Genomic DNA, 11046 nt, shown 5'->3' with positions numbered 1-11046 from the left:
GACTGTGTCGGCCTCATTTCTGTATAAAAATGGATGTTATGGATCACATCAAACTTAATCATCTTTATTGTTTATCTAAAAACTACCTGTGATGACAAACTGCATCAGCGACGGCTACAACATCTGTGTTTGATTCATTAAGCAGAAAATATTTAAAACCCACCCGTGCTTGTGTTTAAGTTGCTATGGAGATGCAAATGAGGGAGATTAGGAGGCTTAAAGGAAGGGGGGGGTGGGGGCAACACAGCACTGGGTCATGTGATGAAGACTGGAAGAAGGATGATGAGTTTGTCCACTAGAGGGCTCACTCAGCCTCCAGTGTGTCATGTACCCAATGGACGTGAAGCTTAGTCCAAAAATCCGGGGTCATGCATCTACCCATAAATATTGCAATATAATGAGGAGCTGTATGAATAAATAGGTATTATTACCTCATTATTTTTGATGTAACTTCTGCTGCTTGAGGGAGCATGAGTCATTATGAAATCAACATTAGCCACAGAATACTGACCCACATACAGCGAGACAAATCCATTCTGATTCATGTCGAGTGAAGTAAATGGTAAATGGATTGTCTTTTGACCACTCAAGTTGCTTTTACATATCTACATATCATATTCACACGTTCATACACTGACAGCATTGGCTGCCATGCATTGCCATGCCAAACATTCACACAGGGCCTTCAGGAGCAATCTGGGGACATCCAAGGACACGCAGACTGGAGGAGTCTGTGATCAAAGCACCAGTCATCTGATTGGTGGACTACTCACTCTACCTCCTGAGCCATGGCTACCGAAGTATCCTTTATGAGATACACTGGGCAAATATGTCATGCCTTCATCATCCAAAAAAATAATAATTAAATAAATAAAAAATCTGCTTGCAGAACACTGAAAGATGTCAAGCGCTTACTCATGGTGGGAATTGTTAAGTCTCTGTTAATAATATTGTGAGAGTACGGTCTAAACCTGCACTATGGAAACTGTCATGATATAACGTCTGTTCTGGCGGTATATACTGTATATAAGTGGATATATTACATACACCTGTGTATGCCCTGCTCTACAACACTGACTATATGGCTGCAATATATCAGCTTGTGGTTATATTCAGAAGAAAAGAGAAAAAAAAAGAAGAAAGAAAAAAAAGGGTACAATGTTTTTACTGCCGGCTCGGTTGCCAAAAACACAAATGGAGCTCAAGCCACAGTTTAAAAGCCACAACCATTGTACATTTTTTCCATTGCAAAGGCACATTCTAGGGTTTGAGGACAAAGAGCCTGCGTGCTAATGTAATATTATATACAGCCGATTGTATGATCTGATTTCCCAGTTCTCTTTGATCGCCTGTCCCTTTCATTTAACACTGCACACTGTGTTTCCTCAGAAAATGAAATATAGTTACATAATGAATCCAGGCTTCAGTGAGGTCCAAACTGTTTGTATTCCCTGATTTGTTTTACTGGAAGATACTGGATAGTGTAATTTTGTTATTGACTTACTTTTGACAGCCCTTTTAACATGTTGGTAATGTTCCATGCAGGACATTTCATATTTGCGGTGGAAAATGATGAAAAAAGAAGAATGGGGGGAAAAAAAGTGAAAATGTCAAAGTGTAATTATTTCAGTGTCCTAAAACTCAGAATACTAAGGTAGTGCCAGACTGATTATTATTAGTAAAACCAACATAAAGCTCCACCATATTCTCGACAGCAGCTCAGTACTAGAAGTACAGAGACAGAATACTGCTCATGAGACGTACATGAGAGAGTACATTAATGAGATCTATAGTGGACTCAAGTGCAAACACCAACCAAAGACTGAATTAGTTTATTGATGACACTAAAGGGAATGTGTGGTGCAGGTGGGAGAGCCGTGGAGCCAGACAAACAGAGCTGACAGACGAGGCTTCCGAACAACAGAAAAATCACAATGAATCAAACAAGAGCAAAGTTACAAAAATACAGTTGACCATAGAACTCTTACCACTGGGGAAAATGAAGGATACAAAGTCTGAAAGGTTGAGCTCAGGTTTTATACAGCATGGGTTGATTGGTTGATAGTTGTGATAATTAGGCAGGTGAGCCTCACGAACGCAGACACAAGGCAAGATGGCAACGGTCATAATGCCGAACTCAAGGCTTCAAAACAGACCACAGACTATTGGGATGTCACTGTAAGTCGGTCAGTTGTTATGCTGATGCAGATGACAGTAATGGATCAAGTTGTCGGTTCAGTTCTTCTGCCCCCAAGTGGCCAAAAAATTTATACTACAACTACTGTGTGCTACGTTATATTTAGCTTCATTCTAACAGTAACGTTCTATTCTATTCTGATAATAGGCAGACATTAAGTCATGTGCGTTTGTTTGCATATGCCTGGGCAGGGTCGCTTTCCTGCAGGGCACAATGTGCCTAAATCTTTCTCAATCAATCAGTTTCATTCCATAGTCATGGAAGAAATACTGTAGCCATCCCATACATGCAGGCTTGGTGTGCTCCTTCTGCACCTCAATGGAGTCTGCTGCCCTGCAGGCATGACCTTGACTCGCTGACATTCTCAGAAGCTCGGTCTTGATACACTTTACTATTTCTTCCTCATCCTGTTGTGTTTAGAGGAAGAAAAACACATTCAAAGCTGTGGCAGCATCTGTTCCCTGCGACACGCAGTTTCAAGACCAAAACAAAACCTTTCTTGTACCCAATCCCTGGCTCCCTTACGAAAATATACACTTAAAAATGAGCTGGTCAAATGGGAACACTTATATATAATATACATATCTGATGTTTGGTGGTGTTTGGGGACTAAAGCAGATCAACGTAAGTGTTTTGCTGAAACACACGTTTCGTCAATGCTATTATTACTCCTTCCATCTGATCTTTGAAGTCAGTTTTCTCATATTTCTCTTGTGCAGTGGTGTCATTAATAATCGCATGAAAACATATCCAGTTTATGACTCACTCACTTGAGCACATTAATCACATTTCATTGTGCTACAGGTCACTGTAGTGGCTGCCGATTAGCAGTGACATCATTCTGCTGCTGTACATTTGTATGTTTTAACTCTGCTGCAGCAGGACGGAACAGTTTTCTCCTCAGGCAAACCCTAACCCTGGACTTCTCATGCTGCATGCATGTCATGTTGAAATTACCATAATGATGTTTCCAACATGTTTACAGCAACATCAAATTCATAATTACAACTCATCGTTTTTCATAATTTTCTGCAAGCTCCGATATATGCAACTTAATCTTAATATGCCTGACAAGGCAAACCAGCACGGATGAGATGATGTAAAAATTTAATAATGTAGGTAATAATAATTAAGGTAATAATCCACTATTTCTCCTCTCCAGTTTTTTTTTTTAATTGGTGCTGCGTTGGGCTTTTGACACCAGAATTCCAGAATCACTTGCACGTGCACGTAGAATTTATCCCAGGTTTAGTGCTTGTGCCAAATTTTAGGGAATTGAGAAACTAAAAGTCTGAAGCCTGTATTACAACATGGGCTACATTACAACAATCAACATACTGAAGGTTCAGCTGTATGACTGATGCATACTATACATATGTTATATGTATTTTTCTGAGGTTAGCCCTGGATGAGCAATCAGGTTGTCCTCAAAATAACAAGGGTCTATCCTCTGGGGAACACCGCACTGAATAAAGTTGATGGCAACCTGCCAATTAAATTATAGGTATGTGAAAATGTGTCCTTTTGTTGAGAGGTTGAAATGAAAATAAAAGTCATGGAATAAAATAAAATTGAGCTTTTTGCACAGCAGCACCCTGACTCTGTTTGACCTGAGTGGAACTGAACCTTAATCAGTATCACTGGTAACACCTGTGTTTACCTACTATTTCATGTCAAAATGGCTGCTGTGAAAAAGGTCTATTCTCTGGGAAGTCTCAGACTAACTAAAAGACGATCATCGTTCAGGGTTCCACCACCCGAGGGTCAAGCTAAATTGAACTTCAAAATGTGATGGTCTGCTTTACAAACAGTAAATATATGGAGTGGACTACAATGCATGTTGGCCTAGTTTTCTTTCTCCATGTGTTGTGGGGGTTTGCCCTAAGGGGTCTGATCTGGTCATGTGACTCAATATATGCATTTCCATAAGTGAACATCGAGACATGTCCGTCTTTGTCTGCTGTCAAAACACAACTGCGTCAAACCTCTGCACCTCTGTTTACACACACGTCTGACAAGATACTGTACGTGCTCATGGTGTTCAGCAGCAAGGACCAGAACCAGGACTGGGGTCATTGTGTTCTCTTCTTGGATTGATGAAATCTGTCTGTAACATGGGAATGTGGATCCAGTATGCATCAAACGTTCTCCACCACTTTTCACATATCATACGACCTTTTTGTAGTCAAAAATTATGGCAACGTGTATTTTTAAATCTATTGTTCATTTTTGAAAGGTATTTCATCCCATGATTAGATCTCAGCGGCATGTTGGTGCTGAACCTCAGCACGTTAGTGACATAAGGACCACGCCAGCATCCAAACAGTCAATTAGTCTAGCCTGCATGCTAATTGTTTGTTTGGTGTCTCGTTCAACTAGATAAGAAGAAGACTTGAGCATGACGCTGATGTGGGTTGTTGCTCAGTCTGTGCTTCTTGTGTTGTGTAGCAAACATCCTTCAGCTAAGACAGCTAAGACTTTCCCCTTTTTTATAGTCTGCATCGTTTACAGTCATGTTTTCTTTCTAACGGTGCTGTACTTCTCGAGATTGGTCTTGGTCTCGAGCCCACTTTTTGAAGCTCCCAGTCTCTGACAAGGTGTTATTTTAAGACCGGTAAAGACCACAACTTGTCTGATTTATTTGTTAACATCACTACTTTGATTGGAGGTAAAAACTTCCGCACGCCAAGAATGTGAATGATGGACAAAAGCAAGCACGCAATATGTAAATCCTGCAGAGCTTCTCACAGATTTAACAAATATTAGTTACCAAAGTAGGTCATATACTGTCTAGTCTTGGTGCTGATTTGATCTCGGCCCTGCATAGTCTTGGTCTTTGTCTCGGTCTTGATATACTCTGGTCTTGGTCATGACTTGGTCTTGGTTTTGGTCGTCCCCAGTCTCTGTAGTCTTCTTTAACAGTGAACTAAAGTTAAAGGTCCGGTAGCTGAACAATGAGCTGAAACTCTGCAGCTCTTTTAATAACTCTGCTGCAGATGATTTGTGTTGTTTGCCTCCTGATGCTTCCCGTCTGCTGGTTCTCCACCCCGTCCAGTCCCCTAGTCCAACTGTCCAACTGTCCCGTCCCTGCAGGTGAAGACCTGCAGAGAGCTCCTCTGAGTGTTCATATGAAAATGCTTACATTATTTAAAAGTCTAACCCTTGACCCACATTCATCAGGGCCCACTGCAGGCTCAACATAAACCTCCATCTTTCATCTGGTTGCTGATTGGACAGCGGCACTCGCTCGGGAACGCGCTTGGCCTGTGTTTCCAGGAGACTCTCCGACGTGCACGCGCATGCCTCCCCCCCTCCCTTCCTGTGCTGCAATTTAGAAGAAGCTTCTTGAGCGCGCGCCCGGCAAAAATCTGTGTCGGGCGTACCCGCCGGTGGAATGCGCGTACCCCAACCTCACTTCCAGCTCGTGTCCGGCGCTAATTGGAGTGCAGCGCTGATGTCGATTATGAAATGTAAATAGTTGAAGCGTCGATTTGGAGTTGTTTTTATTAAGCTGAAGGGAGGGTGATGATGATGATGATGATGATGATCTCATCCTTTATGTCTTCATGAGGATGAAAACTCAACATCGCGTTCATCCTCGGAACAAGTTCACCTCTCCGTGAAGCTGCCAGGATAAAAAACTGCTCCCTGATTTTTTTTCTGAGTGCTCCTTCTTTCTTTCTTCTTCTTCTTTTTTTTTTAAATCGATGATCGGATTCTTTTCGCATTTGCAGATTTTGATTTGAACTGAGTGGAAAAAAGAAAAAAAAAAGAAACGGAACACATCCCGCGCCACCCAAACTTTCTTTAATTCTTTTTTCTTTTTTTTATGTCATATTTTTTTCTTCTGGTCTGGAGGATTACAGCAGAAATATTCTGGGAGGTTTGAGGCTTCATGTAGTGGAGGAAACAGGCTGTGCGTCAGAGGTTTAGAGAAGAGCAGCCGTCATGTATGCAGGACGCAAGAGGAGAAAACCAGTCCAGAGAGCGTGAGTCCTTTCATTTTTATTTTTATTGTCAATCCGTTTAAAAAAATATATATTATTAAGGATATGATTTACTTAAATAAATAATATATATATATATAAAAAAAATAAGTCAAATCCACCTGTGAGACCCGTGAGCACGGTGAGCACGCAACCAGTTTCTTCATAGATTTACTTTATTAGATTTCGTTTATTTCTCAACACACACACACACACACACACAAAAAAAATCATTTGAACGCACCTGAGAGGTGTTTACGTTCATGTTTACTTGTCGGATATTTGGCATCTTTGTAAAAATGAAGTGCGGCTGTTGTAATGCCTGCGGATTATTGCAGGGCCTCAACTGCGGCCTGATTTTAACCTTCAGCGCTCTGATTCTTATTTATGCTGCTGCCTCTGACACGTTCAGCAAATAAACACAAAGAACAAACAAACAAAACAATTCAGCTTTTTTTAAAATTATTATTTAGAATAATGATTTGTCTCTCTCATGCAGAGTTTTGTCTTATTTTCTGTCAAATCGCCCTTCAGAGGATCCGATTGTTTTGATTGGTTTAGAATATGAAGGTTTTTTTTTGTTTCTTCATAAAATTCTGTATTCATATTATGTAAAGTTTATTACATAAGTTTATTCAGACTTTGTGACTCACACAGACTTTCGTGTTTTATCATAAACGTTTGATCAAATCTTCAGCAGAGTGACGAAAACATGAAGTCTGAGCAGCTGATTGGTGCTGACATCAGAGTCAAACTGACGCCATTTTACTGCAAGTATAAAAAAAATAGAAAACAAAGATTGAAGTAAAAAGAAAAAAAAGAAAAAAGGTGATGAGTCATTTGATGCTTATTGTTTCTGTGAACTGTGCACAGTCATGATTCCTAAAATTCAGACTCAGCTTCTGCAAAAAACAAAACAAAAAAAACTCCATAATAAGGGCACACAGTGATGATGGACTCAAACTGTTTTAGTTACAAAGATGATGAAATGAAACTAAGGAATACACACACACACACACACACACACACACACACACACACATCGATACATATATACTGATCAATGACTGTTCTGATAACTGGAGGTTTTAATGATTTTCTGCACTGACAGTGTTTCATAGCATTATCGAGGTAAAGATGTATTGATCCATAAACATATAGAAATATTATATTCTATAATGATTTCATGACATCTTACAGACAAAACAGTGGATTTATTATAATGAAAGTATCGATGCACTGGTGTACAGTATGAACACACCAACATCCATATTCATGTCCAGTGACATCATGTGACAGTGTGTGTATGTGTGAGTAGTATTAGTCATGGCAGATGAATATTGTCCCATATTGTTGATGACCCCCATATTGTTGAAGATGATGACTCGATGGTCTTGAATTAAGGGTGAAATCAATTTTAACCAAGCTGGGTCGAGAGAATTCGTGGATAGTCAGTATCAGACAATAATAATGATGATAGGTGGGTGGAAAATAAAAAATAATAAATAAAAATAAGTAGCTAATAAACACCACAGACAGACTGTATATTTCTGTATTTATATGTCTGCTGTTTTCTTTTTTCTCTTTGTATGTGTTCTTTTTTTTGTTTGTTTGTTTTTGTTTTCCAATCAAAACCCTGACAAATTCAGTTTTACTATAAACACTTGTAATGTTACGTCATAATTCTGCTTTCAAAGTTTCAAGATTTTTGCATTTTGAAACACATTAAACTGCTCATAGCTTGTGCAACATCACAGAAAAAACATTTTGTCAATCTGACAAAATTGAGCTTCACTTCTATCAACAAAAATAATAATCAAATATTAATAAAACCTTGTTTATGTTCTTTACCATTTGAAATGATCTGTATCATCCTCATTTAGACCATAGAAGATATTCTTACAATGTTTGGTTCTACAGTGAGGCTCCATATTTCCTTTATTCATTGGCATCATTTTACTGGAACGGTCACATAACTAAAAATGACTTTTTTGTTTTATGATGAAATACTGTACGTCCTACAATAATAAACAATACACAGGCACACTTCTAAAATATCTCCTGATGAACATCAGTTCTGCAAGCTGATTTTTTTTTCCAGGATGACATGACAAGTTGACCAGCTGTCATGAGTGGATGGGAATAATGTTAATGTAGTTCACTCAAAATACAGATGGGTCAGTATTAATTAATAATTAGAAGATAAGCCCCTTTTTAAAAGATATTTATATTCATGTAAAATATATAAATTAAATTGTGAATCTCTGTCACACCATTTTTAGTTTAGTGCTGAGTCACTGGTGACAGAGTCTCATGCCGTCAAATAAAACTGATGCTGGCCGACCAAAAACAACACAAATTTTAAATAAAAATGTAATTAAACAAAAATATGTTTATCATTTACACTAGTAGCTACTGTGTCATTCTTTTAAAATGCAAAACTTGCAAAACAAAAATATGTCCCCAAAACCTGTTGTTAAAATTTTTGTCTAGCAGCCTCAAAATAATCCAATAATTTAATCTTTTAATCCCAAATTTGCTATATTGCCACAAAGACAGGTGACAGTTTTATTCCTGGTGACTGAGCGGCCCTACAGTAAGTGTGCTCTGAGTGAAACTTGATGTTTCTGTTGTGACCTGTTCCTCCATTTTTTTGAATGTTTGATCAGGGTGAAGCAGCCGCCAACTGAAGGGGCCAAATCTAACCCGTCCAAACGGCATCGGGATCGGCTGAACGGGGAGCTGGAGCGGCTGGCCAGTCTGCTGCCTTTCCCCGAGGAGGTCACCGCCAGTCTGGACAAACTCTCCATCCTCCGGCTGAGTGTCAGCTACCTGCGAGCCAAGAACTTCTTCTCTGGTAAATTTAAGGGAATTTCATCTGAATGGCTATTACACAACAGGTCAGACGCTCACACAGAGTTAAGGCTGTCGGGTAGTTACAGGAGTTGCTGGAGGGCAGGTGTGTTTTCTAGATGCAGCAGAGATTACAGATAAAAAAATAAAGTGATATAAAATGAGAGTGTGGATGCATACTGCAGAAGTTACACACTAGAAAAACTTCATGGGAGCAAAGTTTCATTCCCACACAAGCCTCAGGAGCACTAGTTCACTTGTTTCGTTGAGTTTTGGATGGATTAGTTGATATCTAGATAAGATGTTGACCAGTGTCCCAGCTAAAGACACAAGACTTCAAACTTAGCAAATTAATATTTCCCATAATTGTTTATATGGGAATTGTTTACTGAGAAGCAAGTGATGAACTGTATATTTCTGTATTTGAGTGCTTATAGGTCTGCTGTTTCTTTTTTTCTCTTTGTAGTGTGTTCTTTTTTTTTGTTGGTTTGTTTTTTATATCACAACCCTGACAAATTCAGTTTATACTATAAACACTTGTAATGTTACGTCATAATTCTCTGCTTCCAAAGTTTCAAAATGTTTGCATTTTGAAACACATTAAACTCTCTAGTTTGTGCAACTAACAGAAAAAAACATTTTGTCAATCTGACAAATTAAGCTTCACATCTTATCAACAAAAATAATAATAAAAATTAATAAAACCTGTTTATGTTCTTACCATTTGAAATGATCTGTATCATCCCATTTATACCATCATTTAACTGGAACGATCATAACAAAAAGGACTTTTTTGTTTTATGATGAAATACTGTATGTCCTACAATAATAAGCAATACACAGGCACACTTCTAAAATATCTCCTGATGAACATCAGTTCTGCAAGTGATTTTTTTTTTCCAGGATGAACATGACAAGTTGACCAGCTGTCATGAGTGGATGGGAATAATGTTAATGTAGTTCACTCAAAATACAGATGGGTCAGTATTAATTAATAATTAGAAGATAGCCCCTTTTTAAAGATATTTATATCATGTAAAATATATAAATTAAATTGTGAACCTCTGTCACACCATTTTAGTTTAGTGCTGAGTCACTGGTGACAGAGTGTCTGTAAAATGTGTTCAGATAAAAAGGCGAAATAATGACATGCCGTCAAATAAAACTAATGCTGGCCCGACCAAAAACAACACAGCAAAATTTTAAATAAAATGTAATTAAAACAAAAATATGTTTACATTTACACTAGTAGCTACTGTGTCATTCTTTTAAAATGCAAAACTTGCAAAACAAAAATATGTCCCCAAAACCTGTTGTTAAAATTTTTGTCTAGCAGCCTCAAAATAATCCAATAATTTAATCTTTTAATCCCAAATTTGCTATATTGCCACAAAGACAGGTGGACAGTTTTATTCCTGGTGACTGAGCGGCGCTACAGTAAGTGTGCTCTGAGTGAAACTTGATGTTCTGTTGTGACCTGTTCCTCCTCATTTTTTTGAATGTTTGATCAGGGTGAAGCAGCCACCAACTGAAGGGGCCAAATCTAACCCGTCCAAAACGGCATCGGGATCGGCTGAACGGGGAGCTGGAGCGGCTGGCCAGTCGGCTGCCTTTCCCCGAGGAGGTCACCGCCAGTCTGGACAAACTTCTCCATCCTCCGGCTGAGTGTCAGCTACCTGCGAGCCAAGAACTTCTTCTCTGGTAAATTTAAGGGAATTCATCTGAATGGCTATTACACAACAGGTCAGACGCTCACACAGAGTTAAGGCTGTCGGGTAGTTACAGGAGTTGCTGGAGGGCAGGTGTGTTTTCTAGATGCAGCAGAGATTACAGATAAAAAATAAAGTGATATAAAATGAGAGTGTGGATGCATACTGCAGAAGTTAACAACTAGAAAAAAACTTCATGGGAGCAAAGTTTCATTCCCACACAAGCCTCAGGAAGATAAGATAAGATAAGATAATACTTTATTGATCCCACAACGGGGAAATTCACTTATTACACCAGCGA

The 11046-nt window shown here is 38.8% G+C and overlaps 1 protein-coding gene across 1 annotated transcript in view; it reads left to right on the top strand.

Moving 5' to 3' along the window:
* The first annotated feature begins 5637 nt into the window (after positions 1 to 5637).
* Positions 5638 to 11046, top strand: part of LOC104924856 (aryl hydrocarbon receptor) — a 36607-nt gene continuing 31198 nt past the window's right edge. The window contains exons 1-2 of the mRNA XM_027290768.1: positions 5638 to 6186; positions 8853 to 9040. Coding sequence (XP_027146569.1) covers positions 6146 to 6186; positions 8853 to 9040 — 229 coding nt within the window. The 5' untranslated portion in view covers positions 5638 to 6145. The remainder of the gene's footprint in view (positions 6187 to 8852; positions 9041 to 11046) is intronic.

The sequence above is a fragment of the Larimichthys crocea genome, chromosome XVIII, assembly GCF_000972845.2.
Source record: "Larimichthys crocea isolate SSNF chromosome XVIII, L_crocea_2.0, whole genome shotgun sequence".
Lineage (NCBI taxonomy): Eukaryota > Metazoa > Chordata > Actinopteri > Sciaenidae > Larimichthys > Larimichthys crocea.
This window is presented reverse-complemented; position numbering and strand designations above follow the sequence as displayed.